This window comes from Caloenas nicobarica, chromosome 18 (genome assembly GCF_036013445.1).
Source record: "Caloenas nicobarica isolate bCalNic1 chromosome 18, bCalNic1.hap1, whole genome shotgun sequence".
NCBI classification, from domain to species: Eukaryota; Metazoa; Chordata; class Aves; order Columbiformes; family Columbidae; genus Caloenas; species Caloenas nicobarica.
In genome coordinates, this window is record NC_088262.1 from 8,316,708 (window position 1) to 8,342,325 (window position 25,618).

Consider the following 25,618-nt stretch of genomic DNA (forward strand, 5'->3'; position numbering starts at 1 on the left):
CCATCAGTAGAATGGGGTACTTAATAGCACTAAAAGCCTTCCTACCTTGAACAAAAACAAATCACGTACCAAAAGCAACACTGCACTGAGCATGCGACTTCCAGAGCTTCTTCAGCCACACAAAAGGCAACTCAAGTTGCCAAATCCAAGCTGCTGCTGTCCCCGGCAATACCCCGCGCTCTGCGGGTCAGATCTCTGCCAGCTGTTTGGCACCATCACTGCAGCGCACGGGGCTGCGCAGATGCTGGGTTGTGTAATAACAAGAAAGCTCTCTCGAAGCCAGTACTGTCTCCTTTGTACTCACATGCACAGTGAGGAAGGATGATTTTATTTTTCAGTGTACAATTCTGTCTTTTAGTGGGGGGAGAAAAAGTTCAAATTTAAGGGTAATAGCGGTTTGAGTTTCCACAGGAAACGACTTGGGGTTATTAACATGTATTTTTTCCATTGTAAAAGGATCTCTTCTTAAATGCTCTAACACAAGAAGACCCTAAAAATCCTGCCAGAGCCCTTACTGTTCAAAGTCACTATGATAGCACAGAATTTACGCTCTTCCTCCACTGTAAAAAACACGGACAAAGCCTTTGACCTCCCATCTTTTCCCATGGCCCACTGTAGCCTCTGCCAGGTATAACCTTCACTACCAAAGATCTCAGGCTTGCTGCGACACTGAAGAAGTGGCTTTGAATGTACGAGAGGCAAGGAGACATTTTTCTGGACTCAGATCTCTTACGTGGTTGCTCGCGATTGCATGGACTTAGCGTCCCTGACCGTGCCTTCCAGCGGAAAGGCTCAGCGCTCCTGCAGAGGCAGCGGCACCACCGGCCAGGTCCTCCACGGGCGCAAATCCCCGCGGCGTCTCAGAACTTACGCCGCCAGTGACTCGACTCTTCACACGTGGCAGCAGGAATGAGAGCGCAATGCACTTGCTCATGAGCGCTGTGATTAAGAGGTACAAAAGCAAGTCCCTCCTATGTTCTTTATATCTGGGAGGGCTTTTAAAAACCCACTCAATTACATTCCTGAAATAAACCCGCCTGAAACCTGTTACGTGGTCTTCTTTAGAGATCTTGGAGAGGGTTCAGATTCCCTCCAGTGACTCCTCCAGTGCTAGGACACTTGCCTTTTAAATTTCTAAGTGGGTAGAGAGTGCTCTAACTTTAATTTAAAGTATACACATAAATTTAAATGTGAATTTAAGAGCATATTCAACTGTGAAGACAGATGTAAATGTAAGTATTAACAACAAGCTTTCAGAAGTGCTGGATCAAATTTGTTTTGCTTATGGCTTTGCAGATCTGGAGTGATCCCACTCAGATCAGTGGGTTATGCTGTGCATGGTCCATGGTTTCAAATAATCCTTTGCATCTGAGTTCTGGTTCAAAAACAATTTCAAAGACAAATGAAGACTTACGCATATTATTGCAGAGTGTAAACACAGTTGCAATGAGATTCAATTGCCAAGCTGCAGAAATTATATATTGGTGTGTTAGTAACTTGAGAAAAGTTTCTGTATGGCGCACGCTATTGAGTTAAGCAATGTGGCCAACTCAGTCTCTGGGCATCCTGTGGGATATTATGCTGCAGTTGTTTTCGATACCTCTTTGTCATCCACTTCCACTGCAACATTGCATTCCATTTACAGGCTCTAAACTAACAGATGACAACTTTGAGCCTCTAAGTTTAGGATTAAGAAGTGAATGTATGGATCTCATCTGACAGCATGTGTTTGGGATCTAACAAACCTCAGCCTTGGGCATCTCCAGAGCCGTCTCACTCTGTCTTTCTCACGTGGATGCTGTATCGAGACCTCTCTGAACTTGGCGAAAGCAAAATATTTTCCTGATGCTTTGCCAAGTGACCAGTTAAGTCCTTTCAGTTCCTGCTGAGTAGGAATCTGACGGGACGAGCAGTGGCCACGAGGTGACAGGGCACAAGAACATCGCAAGAAACAGTGGTGCTCGCCTGGCCATGCAGAATTAGTGCAATTAAAGGCAATCCCATCCAAAGGCTGGATCTGTGCCCCAGGGCATCCATACCCTCTGAGCTGATGGATGCTGAGAAGGAGGCAAAGGCGGCTTTTCACATGTTCCCCTACCCTGAACTGCAAAATTCACTCTCAACAATAAAATCCCACCAGGATGGCACTTAGGAGGACAAGAGCTTACAGTGACAATCCCTAACAGGGAGCCGCTGCTTGCAAGCCTTGCCTGCCTCCCTTTTGCGCAGCCAGCACTTGGTTTTGAAGCCTGTCACAGCTGAATGGAGCAATGAGAGACGCCTTTCCATCTGCCAGAACTCCAGCTTTCAGCTGCCCACCATATACACTTTGACCTTCATAACCAAACACAGGAGTACCAGCTATTCACTGCACGAACCAAGGGGTTTACATAAAAAGACATTGGACATGGCTCCTCAAATAGCCCTCGTCATCTAGACTCCTATTATCTACTTCCTAATAAGCAGACAATTTTGTTAGGAAATTCTAAAATTAGGGATTGAGCACCTGAAAAGCATTTCCTGTTCAAAACACAATAAAATGCAAAATGGAGCTATACCTTAAGATGGCTGGGTATATTTTTGTGCATTAGCACAAATGCCTCTGGATGGGAAATTTTGCACATGAAGTACATTATAATCATTTTCATATCAATGCTTTTTAGGATATTACAAGAAAATGGGGGATTAACAGATTTTGAGGTTCATAAAAGACAATTCGATCTTTGATGACTTGGTTTTGTGTGCAATATCTCCCCAACGACTTACTCTGACAGCAATTCTGCACTGAGCCCCATACTTCAATTTGATTAAAATACATCTTCTAGAAAAGCACTTGCAGTCCTTATTTAGACATCTGGAGAAATGGAAAATCCACCACTTCTTCTGGTAGATTGTCACCCACACTGCTGAAAAATGTGCATCTTGTGTACACAAACAAATGGGAAAAATCAGTATTCCAGACTCCTGCATAGTCCCCTTTCTAATTCTGATTGATTGCAGTTGTCATACGTTCCAGACCCAATTCTGGCAGGCACCGAGTGCTGTGTCGATTCTTGCCGGTGTGCAGAACAGACTCCGTGCGCTGCAAGAGCAGAACATGGGAGGGGAGAAGCACCTCTCGCTCAGAGAACAGGCTTTGCTCTGCTGCAGCACGACTTCAGGCAGCAAACTATTTTTTAAGAGTTTAATAGGAGTAAGTTCCCATGGACACATGTGAGTATCCTACATGTTTAAGAAAAGAACTGTGCTGTGGACTCGCTAATGGTTAGTGTTGCTCCATTAAGTGTTTTTTCTACTGGAAGTTAAAAAAGGGAAGCTGAAATTAGGCATTTACTAAACAGATTAAGTGTGTGTCGCTTATCTCTATTATCTTGTGTGATGGCCCAAAACAAATCAGGTAACATGGCAGACAACAAAATACCTATTCTGTTCTCCTCTGGTTCTCCATCCTGGCTGTCAAATTAAGGCAGAAAACAAAACACCCCAGAGAACAGCTTCAAAACATAAAGGAGACGGGACTGCAAAAGTTGCGTGCAACCGAATTCTCAGAGACTACTTATGCCAAATCCGGATCTTCCTTGCAGTCTGCTGCAGTCAATCCCCTTGCCTGCCATGCAGGCAGGATTTGGCCCTGGTGAAGCATCCGCCTGCATTCCCAGCTGCCGGGTCCAGCTGCCGCGCAGGAATGCAGGGCTGCGAGGGCGCTGGCACGGGACCGAGTCCCAGCTCCCAGCGAAAAATATGTTCATCTCAGCGCCTGGATTTAAACTTTGTCAGTGCGGTGCCTGAATCTGATAAAGCAAATCCCTGCCTGACAATAATTCAGTTTAAATTCTTCTCCCTCGACCAGCATTCAAATAATGTTTGAGCCAGCTACTTTATTGAATATAGCTCTAAGCATGTGGAGTGCTTTGGAAAGAGGCACATACAGTGAAGAGCAGTAGCGGGAAGGAAAGCAGAGTTACACGTGTGTTAACTTTACAGCAAATTACAACCGCGTATTCAACACAATATTTTACGGGGCTAAATCCTGCTCCTAGGAGTCAACAAGAGCTTCACCACTTTTCAGCATGCCACAGAGAACTAGATGACAGTTTGCACGAAAGCACTTTGAGGAGGGATTAAAACAAGCAAATAAACACATAGCAGTCATTTTAGCACTCCGGTTTAAGCAAAACGTTTGGAGGCATAAAAGCCAGTTAATTCCTATTGGAAATCAATGGCAGCTGAGGAAATGCAGCACTCTTGTATCCTTGGAAATCTGTGCTTTGACTGTGGAGTACCCTAATCTCTGCTTTCTCTAAAATAAGATCGAAATGTAAAGTGCTCATTGATTTTGCAACTGTCCCCAGATTTCCTGCCTAACTGGAAAAGTTGTCTCTGTAAACCTCATTAATCACACTCTGTACTTCACCTTCTTCAGGTGAATGAGCTCTCGCTAAAGCTCTAATTTAAATCTTACTATAACATTGCCATGCCATTCAGAGTAAAATACAAGCTATTCCCATGAAGAAGGGGGAAAAAAAAAAAAAAAAGAGGCTATTTCAGCCCCGGGTTTATTTCCACTTCCATCTAAGTCTATCTCCGAATCCATCTGAAACACGATTTCCCATCTATCCGAGGAACACACGGGCTGCCTCCGGCTCTGCCTCTTGCCCACCGAAGCGACTTGGACTGATGAAGCAAAGCAACGAGCTCCCATCGCCAAAGACAAAAGCCAAATTCCAGCAGAGCGGCCAGGAAAACTTTTGGGGAGGCTCCCGGCGCCCCCTCCGCCTGCCGGGCTTCGGTTGCCGGGGGCACGGAGCGCTCCGGGTTTGCCGCCACCAGCCCGGGGAAGCCCGTCCCCGCCGGGTCCCCCCCGGCACCCCCTGGGCTGAGCGCGGCTCGGCTCGTTGCGGACCCTCCGCGCCCTCCCCGGCTGCCGGAGCCGCGTCCTCCGGGACGGCACCTGCCCGGCCGGAGCGGCGGGGGCGGCAGGGGGGGGGGTCCCCGCTCTCCCTCCGGCCGCGGAGGAGGGAGCCCCGGCGGGCGGGGGCCGCGGCGGCCCTTCCCCCGAGGGCAGCCCCCGGGCCCGCCCTGCCTCCCGCGCGGGGCGGAGCGGCCGCCGGCGGGGCCGGGAGCTGCGGGGCCGGTGCGAGGCTGCGGGGCCGCCGCCGCCGCCCATGGAGCCCAACGGGACGGCGGCGGCGGGGGGGGGCAACGCCTCGGCGGCGGTCGGTGGCGGCGGCCCCCCGGGAGGCGGCCCCCTGCTCATCTCCTCGGCCTTCGGGACGGTGCTGTCGGTGATGTACGTGGCCGGGGTGGCGGGGAACGTGTACACGCTGGTGGTGATGTGCCACTCGGCGCGCTGCGCCGCCCCCATGTACAGCTCCATCGTCAGCCTGGCCCTGGCCGACCTGCTCTACCTCTCCACCATCCCCTTCATCGTCTGCACCTACCTGGCCCAGGACTGGTACTTCGGGGACCTGGGGTGCCGCATCCTGCTCAGCCTGGACCTGCTCACCATGCACGCCAGCATCTTCACCCTCACCCTCATGTGCACCGAGCGCTACCTGGCCGTCACCCGGCCCCTGGACACGCTGAAGCGGTCGCGAGGCTACCGGAAGGTCACGGCGGGGGCCGTCTGGTCCGTCTCGCTGCTCCTCACTCTGCCCATGATGCTGATGGTCACCCTGACCGAGGGGGGCAAGGCAGAGGGCAAGGTGAAGAGGATGTGTGCGCCCACCTGGAGCATGGACGCCTACCGGACCTACCTGACGGTGCTCTTCAGCACCAGCATCATGGCCCCCGGAATCATCATTGGCTTCCTCTACACGCGCCTGGCCAGGACCTACCTGGAGTCCCAGAGGAACCCCCCCCACAAGGAGAAGAGCAAGAGATCCCCCCGGCAGAAGGTCCTCATCATGATTTTCAGCATCGTGCTGGTCTTCTGGGCCTGCTTCTTGCCGTTTTGGATCTGGCAGCTGGTGCGACTCTACAGCAGCTCCCTGCAGCTCACCACCCAAACCCAAAAGTGCATTAACTACCTGGTGACCTGCCTGACCTACAGCAACAGCTGTATCAACCCCTTCCTCTACACCCTGCTCACCAAAAACTACCGGGAATACCTGCGCAACAGGCACCGCAACTTCTACAGGTTCACATCCTCCTTCCGCAAGAGAGGCTCCAACCTGCAGTGCTCCTGGGGACGGTCCATGTCCTCCAGCAACCAGTACGACTACAGCTCGGAGGCGCTGGGCATGGCCACGCTGAAGGACAAGTGAGGAAGAGGAGGCTCCCTGCAGACACCAGGACCAGCAGAGCATCTGGCCAAGGTAGGGCTTTGGGACCCCTCAGCCCTCCAGGGTCCTACAAACTCATTTCTGGTGGTCACTGTAGTTAAGGGCAAGAAGTTGTGTGAACACAAGTACTGTGAGGTGCATTTGAATTTCCGTCTGGCTCAGCGGTGTCAGGAGGGTCCTGCAGGAGCCAGCAGGGACAAATCTTTCTGGGGTTTACGTGCAGAAGATGAGGTGGATGCTCTGTTCAGTTCTGCCGTAAACTCTTTCCCTGCTTTGCTGAGTTTTGCCCAGCCCTGCACTGTTTCTCCCGTGTGGCTTCGCAGTGCTGTCCTCGGGCTACAGCTGGCTCAGATCTGCAAAAGTCTGAAACTGTCCTGATATTGCTCAATTAAGCTGCAAACCTTGGGTTTGCTCTATATGTTACCGTTGCCTATTTCTAGAGTGTGCAAAGAGACCTGTAAGCCCCTTTTCCTATTTCTTGTTATATTATAGTTCACTACGCTTTCATCAAGCTTAAAGTCTCTATTTTAAAATTCATTGCAGCAGCACTTTGAACTCCAAGCTTTCAAAAACCACAAGGTAAGCTGTGAGAAACCACAGGATTACCTAAAAAAACTTGGAATTTTTAAGGGTTTCTACCTAGGGTGATTTGAATTTGCCACTGATTTTTTTTTTTTAAAGTTGGTCCATTTCTTGACATTCAACAGGGCTTGAAAAACTGAAAATTTATCTTGCAAAGAAAAATGTCTTATAATCCTATCACTCAAAGACCTGAGGCTCTAAGCAAAATAACGGAATCCTATATCAGGAGACTCATCATAAAAGGGACAAATTTATTCAGGACATTTCATCAAAAGCATTTTGCCTCAGTGTATTCTGCTTGGTTTCTCCCCACTTAGCGTCGTGTAGTAAACCTTCACCACAGATGCTAGAGATGCTTGTAAGCATCTAAACAATTGTAAAACCTCAGTTTATAAAATAAACTATGATTGAAAAGTGGACCATCATCAGGTTTCCCCTCGCATGGTCTCTTTACCCATCTCAGGGGTGTATTTACCAGGGGAGAGCTCGTGTACGTGGGGATGAAGTTGCATTCAACATTCCTCTTTCCTGTTCTGGGACAGACTCTGGGGATAAGTAAAGCATGCTACGAATTGTATAAACTATTGCCAGCAGCTAGTGATGCCCAGGGAATTCTGAAACAGCAGGCAGCTGCTTAAGGAACAGCCATTTCCACTTTCTTACGGCATAACCCGACCCCTGTCCACTTGAGAGGGGTCCCACTCCAGCCCCGCAGCGTTACTGGGTTCCCGTGTCCTTGGGTGATCCCCTCGTGTCACACGCCAAACTTCAGGGTATATTTGTGCTAAAGCAGAGACACGAGGGGCTGACACCGCAGCCGGGGGCTGGGAGCAGAGAACACAGTGCAGCAACGCGAGGGATTTCGTGCACTCATCTAACAGCAGAAAAATAAACCCTCGAGGGCGCACGCTGGATGAAGACCAGGGAAGCACGTTCCTGTGTCAGGAGTCAGTTATTCTTCTTACAGCTGCAGTTGTCGGGGTGCTTTTCAGGGAGAGGGGAATCAGTAACTCGCCTTGCTCGTATTACTTTTAACCAAGGGACCATGTTCAAAACACCAGTGACCACTTTGCAGTGTACCAGTATTGTGCAGACTCCCGAGCTGGGCAGTATAAATAGACCTAATGCTGCCCATTTCCTCATGAAATAGGGGGACTAACACACAATTAATGTTGGGAATGGGCAGGAAGGGCTTCAGCAGTTTTTAGGAACAACTTTTCAGGAACTAATTCATTTTTTTAGTTACAAATTCTGAAGCCATTGTTACTTTTCCTTTGCTTCCCATTTCCGAGGCTGGAAGTCACTCCCATATAAGAATAACACAGATAAGAGTGAACTGAAAAGGCGGTGTGGGAAGGCTGGGGTAGGTGCGAGGTGTGCTGTGCCGTCCTGCTCCCGGGCAGCGCGTGTGTGCAGCCAGACAGACGGACAGACGTCCTTGCAGAGCCCAGCACGGCTGCATCCCATCCAGGAGCTGCACGTGCCATGTGCCCACCTCTCGGCAAAACAAAATAACATTTCCTTATGGCTATAGAAAGAAAAACCCACCCTGATTTGGATCCCGATCTGACACAGTGCTGATACACCTTGATTTCCATTGCTCAACCTGAGGAGAAGCTCCCTGCAAGGCTACTTACCCACCGCACTGTCACAAGGCTGCTATAGGATGGATGATTACCATGGATGAAATAGTTGCGAGGCACAGTGTATATCCATCAACAGGTATGTACGGGGAAGCAGATGATGGGAGAGCTGTATAAATATCGAAAAGAGTATTAGGGATTACACTTTCCGCTTTAAAAAAAAAAAAATAGTGCTAAAACGTCTAAAGCCAAACAGTCTCAAAACATAGTTATTAATATTAATGAAGGAGAAGCTGAAAAGGAGTCGTGCCTAGAAAAAAAAGGGGATGAAACTGCAGAGCAGATAAGATCTACATCTTAACCTAACGTGAGGATAAGCAAGCAGGAGGGTTTGATTTGGGGTGTGCTTCCCGAAATGCCCCATCAGTCCCCAGAAGTGATTGTGTTACTCTGCTCAGCATCATGAAAGGTGTGTAGGGAATGTGCTTTCTGTGCCACATCATCAGAGTGTTAAACATCAAAGGGCTGATGGAGGAACGTCCGGATGAAAGGGGAAATATTGGATATTTGTCACTCACTGGGTTTTTCAACCAGTATGTGCTTCATCCCGGTCCCATCCCAGTGCTGCTCCTCTCTCCCATCAGGTTTATCAGAATAAATCCATACGAGGTTACTCTAACGAGAGAACCAGTAAATTGGATGGCACCCACCAAGCATGTCACTGGGGCAGAGGAGAGCCTGTTTAACACACAAAACTGGCCAGCAATCGGAAGATGCTGCTGCATGTGATGAACGACGGCTCCTCGGCAGCGCGGGAGGCACGACACGGCGCAGACCTTCGCAAACACGACTCCTTGGGAGCCTCTTGTACTCCCGGGGATCGGAGCTCAATTTCGAAGATTAATTACATAAACAACATCCCTCTTATTGTCCCATCGGACCAGCTAAACGGCCAAAAGTCAGGAGGCTTGACCCGCTTCATAAATACCATGCAAGAGCAGATGTTTTAACTGAGTTGCTGTTGTCTGTAACTGGACAAGTCTTGACTCTCCTGGGTGTGCTCATGTTTTGGAAATGAGGAGGTGCTCTTCATGTGTCTTCCTTTAGCAAAAAAACCAAATGAATCTGGCAATTAGTTTTGCGAGGGGATTCCTGCTGCACGTCCGTAGCACAGAGTCCTGTCCGGGGCTGACACAACCTTTATGTGACCCATAAGGGGTAACTTTGCCTGCGGGTGACCCCGAGTCTTTTGGGGAGGGTGTTGGTAGGACCTCAGTATTCACAAGCACATTTCCCTGCGTGCAGGCCACGCAAAACTGCTGGAAAGCAGCTCAGGCTATTTTTTACACAAGGGAGAATTATTACCTGTGCTCAACACTAGAAAGGATGAATCAGGACTCCTAAAGTCAGGAGATTAAAATCACAAAATCACACCTTTTCTCCACAACCGCAGAGGCTGTGAAACTGTATGAAAATTGAGATAAACATAACCGGAATCTGGATGACGAGACTTTGCAAACTGTAGGTATCTTGTCACTTAGGGTGAATGTGAAGCATCTCAGTCCAGGGCTGAAGTGACAACAGGAAAGTCAGCTGGGCTGTAACTGAGCAAAATGTGGTGATTTCCTTGAAAATAATTTTACTTTGGCTATTCTACATTCCAAGAAGGCAAGCAATGTGTACCCTGGGATCATTTACCAGACCCAAATCATTGTAATCCTGTGGGTTTTAATGTGGGCTTTTTTATTTGATTGGTTTTATTCTTATTATAAATGAAATTTTGTTGCAGGTTCACTGACACAGCTAGTTCTTCACAAAATGGGAAATGGTAGTTTTAGGAAGGCCAGAGCAGTTTTGTTCTTGGGCCAGAGGTTGTCACTGCAAAACTCCACACGTGCTTTACAAGAAATAAAAGAGTTTAATCACTAGAAAATAGTTCCAATACCCCTTAGGGTTCAGGATTTTATGACAAAACAAACAACCAAACCAACAAAAAAACCCCAAACACCACCCCAAACCAACCCAGACTGTGAAATGCACTTTAATCCTGACTGTTCTCTCCTTCCTTTAATCTACGGTAGGATCTACTGCAGCAATGGCAATTTTTGTGCTTTCACTTGAAAGGAAAAAATGCTGGTTCTTTGTGGGCAAGTGAGAATGATTGCTTTCCGCAGACACAGGAGAATCCATTTGAACCTTACTGAATTTTTGAAGATTTTACCTTCAATCACACATTTTTATCACCTTTCTCCCCCTCTTTTTGAAAGCAAATTTGCAATAAATGCTCAAAGGCCCCCACATTGCAATTCAATCATGACTGCGAGCAAATCATTGATGTTTCAACTCCTATTTTAGCAGTCATTTCTGGTGCTTAGTGTGTGATTGAATACCAGGGAGGGCAGTGAAACAAGAGGTGATTTTACGAGCACTTTGCACCTTGCAGGGTACAAAACGCACGGCTTGCTGCCCAGTTGCATTAACCGAGGAGAACAGGCAGGATGACTACGTTCATAACCTGTTCCCCACAAGCATGAAGAAAGGAGAAAATGCATAAACCTTATTGTTGAGCCCAGCCCCCAAACCATGCGAGCAGATAACGCAGCACCCGAGAAATCCTGAAGGCAGCCCCGGAAAGTCCGATGGATTTGCTGGGAAGTTGGGTTGGTTCAGGGACACTCCGCTCTTCCCACCGTATTTCTGAGTCCCTCTGGTGGCAGCACCAATCTTCCATCCTGAGGGCTTGGGAAGAAAAATTGCTTTTTATTTTAGGCTTTAAAATGGTGCGGTTGCACAGAATCAGGGCACGACCCAACTCCGGAATAGCATTTAATATCTGTAAAGTATAATGTCACCACAACATCTGAAGGGGAAACGTTTCTTGTGAAGAGAAATCCTACTCTCAGATGCTAACTTTCCTCTCCCACGTTTCTTTCTATGTAAACCCAGACTAACTTTATTCCTGTCATTTTTGCACAGCATCCTCACTGCAGCACCCATGGAGACACCCAGAGACAGTGACCAACCTCAGTTTACCCCACCTGGGGGCTTTTTGCCTTATAATATTGATTGTTACTGTTAGCTTCAAGTTTTTCTGGGGACTTGGAAAGACATGGAGTTAATTTCTGTGGCTTATAAGAAATATATAGCTTTGCCTTCAAAGTTGTAGCAGCGGCTTCACAGGATATAACTTTAAAGTTATTTTTATTATCATTATAGAAGCCAGCTTTCCGCACACACCAAGTTTCTAGTGTGGTGTGTGTCACCTTTGGGGGAGACTAACTTCATCCTGGCAGGTTTTGAATGGTCAAAACTGAGCTTTGTGCTCTGTGGTCCCAACTAGAGACATCCTGCCCTCAAATAAAAGGTTTCCAAAGGGATATACCGCAGCAAAATTGCTCCAACATTTTCCCTTGTTTTCCCTGCTTGAGAAAGGGATAATTAAAAGAGGAAAGGGAGAAATGAATCCTGAGAATTCTTTGGGCATTTGGGCTCTGCTCTTCTGGTTCTTTCCAGTTACAATTTAAATTTGAATTTAAATGAAACATTTTTGTAAACACTAGGAATACTTCTACAGTGAGAAACAAGGTGAAGAGTTAAGAAGCATTTATTAAATTTATTAGAGAAGGCTGATCCTCAGTCTTGCAGAAGGATCCCACCCAGACGCCTCCATTGAGATATCTGGAGGGAAAGTAGTAAATAAGTTTGTGCAAAATCAAACCATCCAGCAATGTTAGCCGTGTTTGGCAGAAAATGCAATTCTAAAACCAAAATGGTGCTAATCAAGAAGTAAAATCTGCAAAATTAGTTTCGGCTTGTTTAGGCCAGTGTTTCTCTGAGGCATCGTTAACTTTTCCTTGTGCATTCCTGTTAGGATCTCAAATTCAGCTCCTGAATTCGTAACTAAAACCAAACATGATTTCATCCAAACAAAGCAAGGGAGATTCCTGAAGCTAAATGTGGTGTGTCCATAAACAGGGCATTTCGGAGGCAGTTACCGCTTCATATACGCACTCCTGCAAACCTCACCAGGGACGTCCATCAAATTCACAACACTTCTACGCCTTTTATTTTTTTTTAAATATCAGCTTGACATTTGAGAACCGCGAGGATGGCTCTTGCAGGAAAAGGCACTGTGTAGCCATCGCTTCTCAAGCCACATCGAACTGATCTTTCAAAAAACGTGGAAATCTGGAGAAGGTAAATTAACTGTAACATAAGAACGCTAAAAGGGGAGAGAGTGGCATCCCTGAAGACACACACGGGGAGAGGACATCTAAACCTTCGGGGACGTGCCGGTCCGGCCGGACAAGCCCCGCGCAGCGAGAGGCAGCACCGGCTCCTGCAGCATCTCCCTCTGACAGCCCAGCTCCACCAGGACGCTGCTCACAATCCCAGTAACCCGCCGCTTTAAATGGACTTTCCGCTGCTTCTTTGCAACAGATTTGTTTTTTCCTCCTTTCATTTAACACCGTAGAAGGGACTATCTTAGAGGAAAGGCATTATTACGAAATCAGCTGGAGCCCTAGTTGCCTCTAGCCAGCACATTTTTAAAGCAGCTTTCTGCCCCTGAACAGAATTTGCATTAAGGAGCGGTAGCAGGACAACACGGGGAGACGGCAGCACCCACCTGCCACGTGCCCTGCGGTAGCACTGGTTTATCTGATCCCATTCAAGTGTGTATGTTATATTTATCCTCCTTCACATCATCTGCTGCTGGGGACTCGCAGGCCATTCATCCCGAAAGCACTAGGGCTGTTGATAAGTAACCCGGGCAGGCTTAGAGCAAGGTAGCTAATAAAATCCAGAAGAGATTTACAATGGGTTTGATGTCGGAGGCGCTTATCGAGGCAGCTCTCACCATCAGAGCTGAAGAGAGAGATTAACTCAAACGGGGGGTGCTCAGAAGTCCTGGTTTCTCATACAAAGTCACCACTGACTCGCACTGTGACCTCGGGGAAGTTGCTCATTCTTGTGCCGCTGGTCATTAACTGCCTAGAAAACAGCAACACTTCCTATCATCTGCACAGGTGTTTTAAGGCATTACTGATGTGTGTGAAATGTTTTGAGATCCTTGGATGAGAGGTGCTACGGATGGAAGGGAAAAGCTCTGCTCGTAGGGATAACTAGAGCTCAGGCTAGCTATTAATGGATGAACGGAGGAAAAGCTTGTGTACCAGAAGAACTTCTCTGTTTTCGATTAACGGCAGCCGATCGGTGAAGATGCTCACGTAGCCCACAGCAATGGCAGCTGCGCTCAGCTGGCTTCGCTGGGAACACGGCTGAAACGAGGCTCCTGATCAAAGTATCAGCGTTTCGGTGCATCGACACCCTCTCTAAAGCCCCTGCTTGGGTGAGAAACCATAGCAGCAGATGTGGTAGGGGAGCAAAATCTTCTTTACCTCCTGGCAGCCTCTTCCCCGTGTTATGGGCTGGGAGCACTGGGGTCAGTGGAGGTAAAGGCAGAGTCTGCGCTGCAGCCGGCTGTAGCAGCAGGATCTTAGCACAGAGGAGGCTGAATAGAAAGAATTATCCCCACGCTCATCACCAACTGCTAAACACAGCAGAGCTTCCCTGTCATTTTGTTGTTGGCATCTTTTTTAGAATGATTAAATCCGCTGAGGAACCTCTGCCTGCCTGAGGCACAGCACGGGTAATTCCCAGCAACAGAAGCAGAGGAAATAACAAGCGAGTAACTTTGCCTGGCTGTTTTCATTTGTTTGTTTTAATACAAAGGTGAGTTTATTATCGCAAACATCTCTCAAATTTCAAAGCGCTGCCTCTATCATTGCAGCACCTTCTCTTAGGTAGGATGAGAAAATGAAGCTCCACAGTGTCTGGTGCCCAGTGTTAGGGGAAAAGCTCCTTACAGAGCTGGCTTAAATCAGGGGGGGCACAGTGGAGGGATGGGGAAAGAGCTGGAGCATCACTTGGTCTTTTACCTCCCTCCATCATAAGCTAATATTTTCTTTACCAGGCATTGTGCACCCTGGGTATTCAGTATCTATCTCTGTTATACAGAAGAAGAATACTCTAAGAAGTCTTGGTTTAGTCCAATAAAAGACAAGAAAAAAACTTTAAATCTATAACTTCACAGCCTCAGGAAACTGTTTGTGTGTCCCCAACACAAGTCCTCATGTTCACAGCCCCGAAGAGGCCCCGTGGAAGCCGGGATGAGCACGACCTCGGGTGTGAGTAAAGGGCTGTGACAGCTGCTCTACCTGCAGAATGCAGGAGTGGAATAGTTCATGTGTCACACTGAATTACTCATTAATCTTCGTGAGAGCACAGAGAAATTGCTTTAGGCTGAGAAGAGGCTTTGGAAGGCAATACTACATCAGCTTCATGCTGCCTCCCATAATAAGCCTTTACACCTGGTGTGGAAATAGGATGGGGGAGAGATGGGCACCCCGAGGGGAGCACGTGCCCAGGCACAGAGACTTACGGGTCTTGAAACCTTCCCTCCCGTCATGATCTCGGTGCAGAACCAGCATTTGATCCCACAGCCACGTGCCCCATTCAAGACGCAGCCAAGTTTGACTTGCTTGCAAATCCTCCTCTCTTCTTGCCCTCGTTACTGTGCGTGGAAGGAAACCCGGTAGAGGAGCCTCTGAACTCTGTGCCACGCACAAGCCCTGGCCGCGCAGGGTTAGGAGGTACAGGAGAGGGTGAAGTCCCTGCTGCTCTCACAGCGTCAGGGCACGGACAGAAACAGAGAAGCTTGCCGGCACAAGCACGTTAACTTAGATCCCAAAAAAAGCATCAAAGCGGCATCTTAATAGGCATTTTTGTTTCTGTCACATTCATCAGTTTATCTTGCAGAGCTCTGAGGTGGGTGTTTTGGGCTTGGTCTGTGGAAGGTCTCTGTACAATCACAGACCCAGGACCTGCCTCACAACTCTGCATTCCCATCGCTCCCCATAGACGGAATCTCCTGCCCACGTTGAAGGTTTTATGGAAATATCATGGAACAAATGTGACTGTGCAGCTTATTTGTGCAGCAGAAATACGCGCTTGTTTTTAGCACGTTGCTGTCTTGGGCACTCGTCTTTTAACCTTAGGTTTTTCTTTCCTGTCCTTTGTGTAACGTTTCCCTCGCAGCCACAAGACGTGGCCTCTCCCGGGGCCTCTGCCTCCCCCCTCGCTGCCCCCCAGCCAAAACACCCGTCAGACCCTGGAACAGCCCAGCAATAGTTCGGAGGCTTTGGGGAAATTTCATACCTCTTGAATTTCAAATGTGTTGTTTCACGTTGCCTGCAGAGAAGGCAGAAGTCTCTGTTGATTTCCACAACCTCATCAGAAAGCAGGCATGTTTCTGCAAGTGCGATTGCTATAATCAAATCCTTCAACTAAATCGGAGAAGTTACATCTGCATAGCTAGGAGTGTAATTTGACAAGCTTTTCTTTTACTGTTGCTCCGTCTTCAACCTCCTCTTTCCCCTCATTTAGGCCAGTACATCTGGTTTTGCAGTCTTATGGTTTTAAAGGATTAAGTCATTTTTCTTTACAGGGCCTTTTTTTTTTCCCAGTCAAGCCAAAAATAATTATTTCTTGTCCCAATCAGATTCACCGTCCACTCCCAGGCAGCTAAACCAATACAACCGATGCGCCATGGAAATAAGTGCTTGTGAAATGACATCGTCAAATCTGTTCTGAAAATCATGAGTTAAAAGCTTCAGTGCGCTTAAGTTTAAAATATCGCTCGGACCAGTAAATGGCTGAACTCACAATCCAACAACCTTTACCCTGCTGCAACTAGAAATATCTTTAAGATTTGTGTTCTTGGATGATTTAGGCTTTATCTTCTCTTTTCTGGTCGGTCAGGCAGTGGCTGCCCTCTCCAGAGATGCACATTAATCCCCAGGGAGGCTTTCTAAAGCCTCGTGAAGCAGAATAACCACCAGGAACCTTTATGTCTTTGCCAGAACACCCATGAAAACATAGTACTGCAGCTTCAATCCACACTAATAATCTTCGTGATAGACCTTCAGTCTGGAAGAGACTACACACCGAAGGACTCAGCACGGGGGAGCACTTTTCCTTAGTTGCCTCTGAACCTGTGAGGCTTTTTCCTGCTCAGTTTTCAATTATTTGACTCACACTTCATGGGCTTCATTTTCTGGCACATTAACAGCTGGTGGTTTCAAAGGCTGCAGTTGGCCAGGGCAGTACCTGGAATGGGGCATAATTACTTGCTGAGCTCATTGTAATTGTTCAGTTATTGAACAATGCTGAAAGGCAAGCGGGGGGAATATTTGGTTAATTAAGAGCTCATTTAATCACTGCTAAATTTAGGCTTCCAGAACAGTGCTCACCTTACCTGGATTTGAAAACTTCTGCGTACCCGCGCTGCAGGGTTAAACCAGGAACGCTTTCCAGTCTTTGACTTCAGTCATCAAGATGCATTCGCTCTTGGGCAAACCCTCCCAACATTTATCGCGGGCATTAAGATCTCCCTGAAGCTGCCATCAGTCTCTGCTGAGATGTTCAATAAGAAACAGCTCACCTGTAAGCACTCAGGCACTTTGGGGATCAAATTCTCATCCAAAAAAAATTTAAAAAAAGAAAGAAAAAGAGATTTTTATAGCCACAATAGCAAAGTATGAGTGTTTAATAGAGCCCAGTAAGTGCGACAGAAGAGCTTGGAGCCCTTGTCATTTTTCCGGTGCTGCTGATCTAACACCGTTGCTGGGCACGTGATTTTTCCATTTGAGGCTTTTAATCATTTAAGGTTTAGGAAGCAAGTTTCTTGCCCCGAGGACACTTTCTGGAGCCTGGACAAACTTCCAGGGGCTCTGAGGAGCCTGCAAGGCCAAAAAAGCATTTACAGCTTATTGTCACATCTCTGCTGTTGCACCAACAAAACGTCAAGTGTCTGTATGAGAATTCAAACAGGCTTGTAACTGAAAGGATTTTATTTGAGGACTTTTCTGGAAGAATTTTGAGGGAAGGACTTAAACAGGAGGTATCATTTGACTCAAGATGAGTACCACTTAATTTTAAACAATTAGTGAACAGATTATTTTGCTTTGGGCTTTTATCCTTTGTCCTAGATTAATTGAATACACAATATTCTTCACGCACAGAATCGCTCAGGTGTAACGACCACTGCAGACATGCCCATGGGATTTGCTGTCAGTGGCACGTACTGGTGAAAAGGGGACTAGTCAACTGCAAATGTTCAGAAGGGAGAAAAGAAAAAAGGTTGAAACCCTTGCTGACCACAGGCAGATTTATCCCCTTTGCACTTGCAAAGTGAAAAATGTTTTGAGTCTGCAAGAGCCAGCGGCTGCTCTGATCCTGTCTGTGGTACACACAAAATAAAGAGGAGGAAAGAGTCTGTACCAAACCTCATCCTTTGCTATACACTTCAGAATGAAGTAAACTTAGCTTTTCTTTCACAGATAATACATTAGAATAAGCCACATCGTGTATGTCTGGAGACACCCCAGTCTTTTAAACAGGCACCCATAATCTGCTTGTATTTTGCTTTTAGCTTAAATGCTGCAAAAAGGAAAATAATTCTTGAACAGGTTTTTCAGAGCAAACTCTGCAAGGTAAATTCTGCAAAACAGAAGAGCCATCAAAGCAGGTTGATTTTAAAACCTGACAACCCTGACAGCCTCCTTGCAGCAGCACAGAGCTGCGTCATTTCTGCAGTTACTCGTGGTTACGAAACTGTTGAATGAAAGGGAATCCAAACCTGTCAAGGGTTTTAACTCTTGAACAGGGAGAACAAATGATCTGGAATGGCAGCTAGTCGAGTACTCCACTGGGTTCTCAGTTGTGTGTTTTGCCAAACTGCTCCAAATTGCTGGGCCTCGTCCACTCCGGGTCTGGGCTGCTGAGGGGACGGGGAAGCTCCCGCTGGGATCTCCTTGACCTGTTTGGTTTTTACAAGAGGGGAAGGCGTAAGGCGGCTCTTCAACAGATCCTGTGATTTCAAGTAGAGAAAAGTCATGCGATATTCTCTCCCTGCCCCCAAGTTAACATTTGAGCTAGAATTAGTGTTTTCTCTTCAATTAGTAATTTTTTTTCTAAATTAAGGCGGCTAAGGTATCTACTTTAGCAAAACAATTAAATAGTTATCAACAAAGTAGCTGCCTTAAGCCAGGCAAGTGATCCTTTTCAATGCTAGCAAGCCAGTCTATGAATAAATAACAGGCTGAGCTTATGTACCCTATTCAATACATGCTACAGGTAAAAGCGTAAGTGTGCTGGGACAACTGAGCCCTGAAATAAGTGATTTGAGGGGAGATGATGGACAGAATCAAAGAAAGATGTGCAGTTCGGAAGTAGGACAGTGATTTTCTTTGGACAGTCCACCCTGAAAAGCTTTAGTACAAGCAACCAACATTCACAGGGACGATAAAAAATGCCTACACGGATACTTCCCGCATAAATAGATTGTCATTAAAAGAGAGTTGGCCGGCAGGTTTCAGCAAACGTGATGTAAAATTAGCTTTCAGCTAATCAGGTTTTTTTGGTTGGTTAGTTGGTTTTTTTTTTGCTTGGGGGAGAGAAGAGGAGAGGGGTGGCTCATTGTATTTTTTCTGCCTGCCAAAGAACCCTGATCTCTAGCAACATTTCCTGCTTTTATTCCTAGAATTTAGACCAAAAAAATACTGCCCCAAGCCACACGTGAGCATGTTAGAGAGATCCAGTTCACACTGTGTAAGGATACCTGGATGTAGGAGGAACGTGAGGAACTCTGTATTAAAAACAAAGTCATCTTTATTTCCCGGGGAAAGGAAAGCTAGGAGAAATTCAAATGTAGTAGGAATCGCAATCCAAGAAGAAACAAAACCAGATTTTCTTGACAGCATAGTCATTATCAATGCCATTTCAGCTACATGTTTATTTTAATGTGCACACCTTTATGTTCTACAACCTGTTGAGATGTTGACTTTAAAAAGAAAACATGAAGCTAAATTTCTGCTACGAATCCAAATTAAATTATTTTTGTAAACAGAGTATTCTGGTAAACATTTTTGGACTTGAAATTCATTAAGATGGAGCTTGGAATATTTCAGGCGGACGAGACATACTCAGGAAAATCTCAACATAAATGTACCTTTCCAAACCTTCGGCTGATTTGTGGGGAATTAAAAAAACCCCAATGATTCCACAACTGCTTACACAATGCAAATTTTATACATGAGAAATGCCAAGAAGTCCATTCAGAGTTCCTACAACCATAGCATAGAGGATAAAAAATCAAAATCAAATGCATGCTGCAGGATTGAAAGCTAAGATTACACTAAAAACCTAATCTGATCACATACCTATTAATTTTATAGAAGTTCCTGATATTCCCCAAAACCTTTTAATGGACAGACGGTTTTTAGAGTAGCACAATTTCACAGTCCCCATGAAGCTTCACTCAACCTCTTAGAAGGGATTAAATCTCTGGCTTTTTCTCCTGCTGTGTTTTCTGTTTCAGCCTGGGACATTTCACACAAGCAGGCTTTACCTTCCTTTCAAAAGTTTTTCTTTCAAAATACAAATCAGCATTCCCAAATACTTGTAACAAGTATGCTTTCAGGTACAAGGCTGTAAATTTAATGTCAGGACTTAGCCCCAGTTCACATGAAACACGTACTGACCTTTCTCTATTTGCACCATAAGGGCTCTTAAAGGTTCTTGCACAACTGGGAAACATGAAGCCAACTTCTGCCATCACCCTGCACTCGATTCAGAGCACTTGTCTGCAGCAGGCTGGCATCAGATTTATGCAAGTTTGACACAACAAATCCCATCCTTGGCATAATCAGAGTTCTAAGAAACAGAGCACCACATTTCCCAGTAGCAACAGGCAAGCTGAACCTGAAAGAGAACAGTAATTAAAGTAGTTCGAGTTCAGAATTATCTGTCAAGTAGTGGGAAGAGATACTCAATAAAAAGTTATTCAGGCTATTTATGTGGACCAAAATAAGTTAAGCCAAGTATATTTTTAATGATCTGCCAATTCTGTTAATTTTACTCTGCCCCAGGAATATCAGCCTTCCTGCAATTACTGCCTTGTGCAGAATCTTTTAGATTGCACTGACTTCCTTATTGCCATTTAATTTCTTCATAGATCTAAATATTGCTTCTAGTAATCTGGATATTGAAGCTTCAAATAGAAAAATCTTGGTTGGTACTGAAACATCCAACATATTGAATTATTACACTTCTTTCAAAAAGATGAATTCTCTTACCACATATCACACGCATTTTTCCACAAATTATATTTGACAGGTTTGGTCATCATATTGAACGTATTACTGAAGCTTAAAAACTACAAAAGACAAATACCAACTTGTTTTTATTTCTGAATGACAGTCAGTTATCACAGAATCACAGAACGTCAGGGATTCGAAGGGACCTCGCAAGCTCATCCAGCCCAATCCCCCCGCCGGAGCAGGAGCACCCAGCTGAGGTTACCCAGGAAGGTGTCCAGGCGGGTTGGAATGTCTGCGGAGAAGGAGACTCCACAACCTCCCTGGGCAGCCTGGGCCAGGCTCTGGCACCCTCACCGGGAAGAAGTTTCTTCTCAAATTTAAGTGGAACCTCCTGTGTTCCAGCTTGAACCCATTGCCCCTTGTCTTACCATTGGTTGTCACCAAGAAGAGCCTGGCTCCATCCTCCTGACACTCCCCCTTTCCATACTGATCCCCATGAATGAGTCACCCCTCAGTCTCCTCTTCTCCAGCTCCAGAGCCCCAGCTCCTCAGCCTTTCCTCACACAGGAGATGCTCCACTCCCTTCAGCATCTTCGTGGCTGCGCTGGACTCTCTCCAGCAGTTCCCTGTCCTTGAACTGAGGGGCCCAGAACTGGACACAATATTCCAGATGTGGTCTCACCAGGGCAGAGTAGAGGGGCAGGAGAACCTCTCCAACCTACTGACCACCCCCTTCTAATACACCCCAGGTCCCATTGGCCTTCCTGGCCACAAGGGCACAGTGCTGGCTCATGGTCACCCTGCTGTCCCCAGGACCCCCAGGTCCCTTTCCCCTACACTGCTCTCCAACAGGTCGTTCCCCAACTTATACTGGAACCTGGGGTTGTTCCTGCCCAGATGTAAGACTCTACACTTGCCCTTGTTATATTTCATTAAATTTTTCCCCGCCCAACTCTCCAGCCTGTCCAGGTCTCTGGATGGCAGCACAGCCCTCTGGCGTGTCAGCCACTCCTCTCAGCTTGGTGTCAGCAGCAAACTTGCTGATAGTACACTCAATTCCCTCATCCATGTCATTGATGAATATATTGAATAATACTGGTTCCAGTACTGGTCCCAGTGCCTTGAGGGACTCCACTAGATACAGGCCTCCAACTGGACTCTGCCCCATTGACCACGACTCTCTGGCTTCTTTCCTCCAGCCAGTTCACAGTCCACCTCACTACCCGATCGTCCGGTCCACACTTCCTCAGTTTAGCAGCAAGGATGCTGTGGGACACTGTGTCAAATGCTTTACTGAAGTCAAGGCAGACCACATCTACCACTTTGCCATCATCTTTCCACCTCATTATGTCTTTATAAAAGGCTGTGAGGTTGGTCAAGCATGACTTCTCCTTGGTGAAGCCATGTTGACTGCCCCTAATGACCCTCTTTGATATGCCTTGAGATAGTACCAAGGATAAGTTGTTCCATCACTTTCCCAGGGATGGAGGTGAGGCTGACTGGTCTATAGTTACCCAGGTCCTCTTTCTTGCCCTTTTTGAAGACTAGAGTGGCAAATTTCTTGGAATTAACAGGCTTTGAGACACATATTTAGATATGGAACCCAACTGACTTCATTATTTCCTAGCATCCAGCCATTTTAACACTTCTTCCTTGTTAGCATGGACAAGCAAGGCTTTTCTTTGTTCTCAAACCTGAAAATGAAATTACAGAAGACTAATCTTGCTGGTGTGCCAAATGAGAACGCTCACAACAGAACAAGTCCAAGTGCCCTGGCATCATTCCTCTTTGTATTGATCTTCAGTGTAATCTCCCCAATACTTATTATTTCCATAAAAGAGGTAGGATAACAAAAGCGAAAACTGTATGCAAAAAAAAAAAAAATCAAAGCACATTTTCAGATTTTCAAAATGTTTCATAGAAATTATATAGACTATTAATACAACAAGTCAAAACATCTGCTTCAGAATTTGACTGAGGAAAAAAATTAGGTTTATCCTACCATTTGCTTATCAATGCACTGACCTGCCAAAAAAAAAAAAAAAAAGTATCTTCGATTGTAATAAGAAAGCAAGGTAGTTGGCAAGATTATGCATTTGTTACTTTATCTGTACTGCAATCATCCCCTCTTCTCTGAAGTCCTTGCAATTTATTATTCAAGGAACATCACAGATTAATGGTTCTAGTCAATAAGAAAAGAAGTCTTCATACTAAACTGAAAGAAAGAAGTCCAACAAGAGCTATTGAGAAACTTTCTGCAACAGATAAAAACATTGTTTTGGACAAGATAAAACACAGTATTTCACAACACAAGATTTGTAGTTGCATCAAAAATAATAAAAAAAGAAGCTTCCTTCAACTTTATCTTAAGATTACCTTGAAAACATGTATTTATTTGGCCTAAAGGGGTTTTATAACCAAGCTCTAGCTCAAGACCAGATCCATTTAAAATGTAGGTGGACACCAGTTTCCCTCAGACCCCAAATACCAGAGTCTGCTGGTCCACATGGTTTTGTCAGCCGGCTTTCAGCAGCTTTTTTCTCAGCTGTTCCCCTCCCAAATCCTAACACCCCACCTGGGAACTGGGGTTTGACAAATGCTGAGATGAACGCAGAGGACTGTCCGATTACCTCTGCCAAGCTCTCCGGTTCAGTATTTACTTGGTGTACAGGGTTACACAGTCAAGCCACCTGCATAGAGATCTTAATAACCTTAATGCTGGGCTTCTAAGAGGAAAACTGCTCGTTTTCATTACAACTCTGAGAAAATGAGGTGAGTTGGGCGTGCTGCATTCTCAGAGTGATCTAGTGCCAGGACATTCCCCAGTGCACCAAAGCATAACATGTTTTCTGGCTAACCAGAAAATTCTAGTTCTGACTTTATATTAACTAGTCACAGTTTGTAGCAGAAAATATCTGTAGTAATCCAATAAAATAAAGTTCAAGTAAGTCCCAGTAGTCAAACCACAGGTGTGTTGCCTGCTAATGCTCATGCTAAGGAGAATACATTCCTCTCAACAAAAGGTATGTTCAAAAAAATAACACTCATCTTGCTCTATTAACTTAGGTCAAGCTTTCTACCTCCCATTAGTAACTGAAGTGACTAAATAATTCAACAACAGGCAACAGCAGCATGGGGAGTCGTATCAAGACACGGTCCAAAAGATTGTTTCTATCTTTTAAACTGGAGAATTTTAAAAAATATAACATGAAAAATAAAGAGCCTGCTCCATGACTCTTCATTTTAGCCTATCCCTTTCAGACATGAAGAGAAACCATTTTTAGAATACACCCAATTTAAGGTGGTCTTTAAGGCACTGTTTGCAATATTTATGGAAAAGGTCACGTGAAAACAAAATGCATTACAATATATTAACACAGCTGGGAAATTCTAATTGAACATGAGGTTACAAGAGATGGTATCTCCCTCTTTGCTCTCCTCTTGCAGGGCTTCTCTCATTCCATTTGACCTCTTCCCCGGAGGAATTACTTCAAGACGGGATCCCCAATGCCGTGGTCTGGGTTGCAAGTGAAGGAGATGGTGACAGCGTAGCGAGTGCCCCAGTGAACCTTTTCCACCCGATGAAGGTTCTCCGATCCAGAGGTGAAAAAGGAAACCCGGCCTGTAAAGACAAAGTATTTAATCAGTGACATGGAGTTTGCCACTTTGCTGTTGTCTCGCTCCGACTGCTCCCTGGTTACCTGAGAGCCCATCGGTCATCGCAGAGGCAAACTGTTATGAGCTTATGCTGCACTCTGACAGCTTTATGTACTGTTTAAAACGTACGTTAATCCTCTGTGCTACAAAGCTGGAGACGTAATTCCACCATATCTCATAGTTTATAAAAGGCAGGAGGAGGCCAAGAATATCTGAAGCCAGTTCTTAGTTTTTGCAAAAAAAAAAAAAAAAAAAGAAAAAAGAAAAAGGTGCAACTCCAGCGACAAAGTGCATTGATTTCCTCTCTGCTCCCCTTCTAGTCTGGGCTCTAATTTTAGACCAAAGGACAAAGTACTACAAAAGTGGCAAAAAGTCTTCGGTGAAAAAATGCTCAGCAGGTTTACAAGCAGCTGCGGCAGCTTATCAGCATTGTACCAAGTATTTGCTATAGCTTGCTGTGCACAGTCTGACCACTCCCTACTCAGCCAGGTTAGAAAGTTATGTATCAGTCATATACAAATTAATTTTCCTTAGAGCCACACCATCAATGCATTGGCTTGGGAATTGTGGGGTTTGTTTTTTGGGTTTTTTTTAGATATAAGTGCTTATTCCTGTGCTTCGCACTGTCCAGGCTCTGACCACCACCCTGCCTCGGGGTTCTCCGGGCATGACATGGCATCGAGGTGAAACGCAGCTTCTTTGGTAATGACAGCAGAGGTATATTAGCATCCCACTTGCTGAAACAGAACGGAGCCCTCTGCACCTTCACAGTATTAAACTGTTCTGAGAACACAGAAGTTTGATGTTTAGCAAGTAACTCAGATCTGACGCAACTCCGTAGGACTGCTCGAGTTCTCCTGAGGAAGCCAGTAACACCCGTACGCACAGCTGGTTTATCCCAATAGCACGTGTTCTTCCTACTCAGCTTTTTTTTCCCCCCACTGTTCAAATTAAAGCTTGTTAAAAAGCTTATCATAGGGAATTCATATTGCCAATCTAACTCTGCCTGGGACTCATTCACAATCAGGCAAAAATCAAACGCTTATATGCCTACTTAAAATGTGCACAAGATAAACTATTCTGACCATCTCCACTGCAGAACTGGACTCCAGACAACATAGCTGGTTTTCTCTTCCACCTAAAAGTGGCGCAGAAGATCCGGAAGTTATTTTGCTTGCGTACTCCTAAGCAGCACACATGGGAGATTTGAACCAAACTAGACTGGCCTCCCGGAGCTCGGTTTGCTCACTAACCCGAGGTCTCTTCGAGCAGCCTCCGTGTCCCTCGCGCATTCAGTTGCGGTTCACATTTAATCTTTCATAGTTCATAGTCTTTCATAACTGCCCAGCAG

General features: G+C 45.9%; 2 protein-coding genes across 2 annotated transcripts in view; one reads left to right on the forward strand and one right to left on the reverse strand.

The window, feature by feature from the left end:
* The first annotated feature begins 5,016 nt into the window (after positions 1–5,016).
* On the forward strand, positions 5,017–24,146 carry LOC135996017 (urotensin-2 receptor-like). The gene is made up of 2 exons (XM_065647689.1): positions 5,017–6,317; positions 24,058–24,146. Exon 1 carries the CDS (start codon positions 5,166–5,168, stop codon positions 6,264–6,266), a length of 1,101 nt encoding a protein of 366 aa, XP_065503761.1. The 5' UTR covers positions 5,017–5,165; the 3' UTR covers positions 6,267–6,317; positions 24,058–24,146.
* The window catches only part of OGFOD3 (2-oxoglutarate and iron dependent oxygenase domain containing 3), a 39,195-nt gene continuing 37,672 nt past the window's right edge, over positions 24,096–25,618 (reverse strand). The window contains exon 9 of the mRNA XM_065647690.1: positions 24,096–24,232. Within this exon, the coding sequence (XP_065503762.1) occupies positions 24,096–24,232 (137 nt within the window). The remainder of the gene's footprint in view (positions 24,233–25,618) is intronic.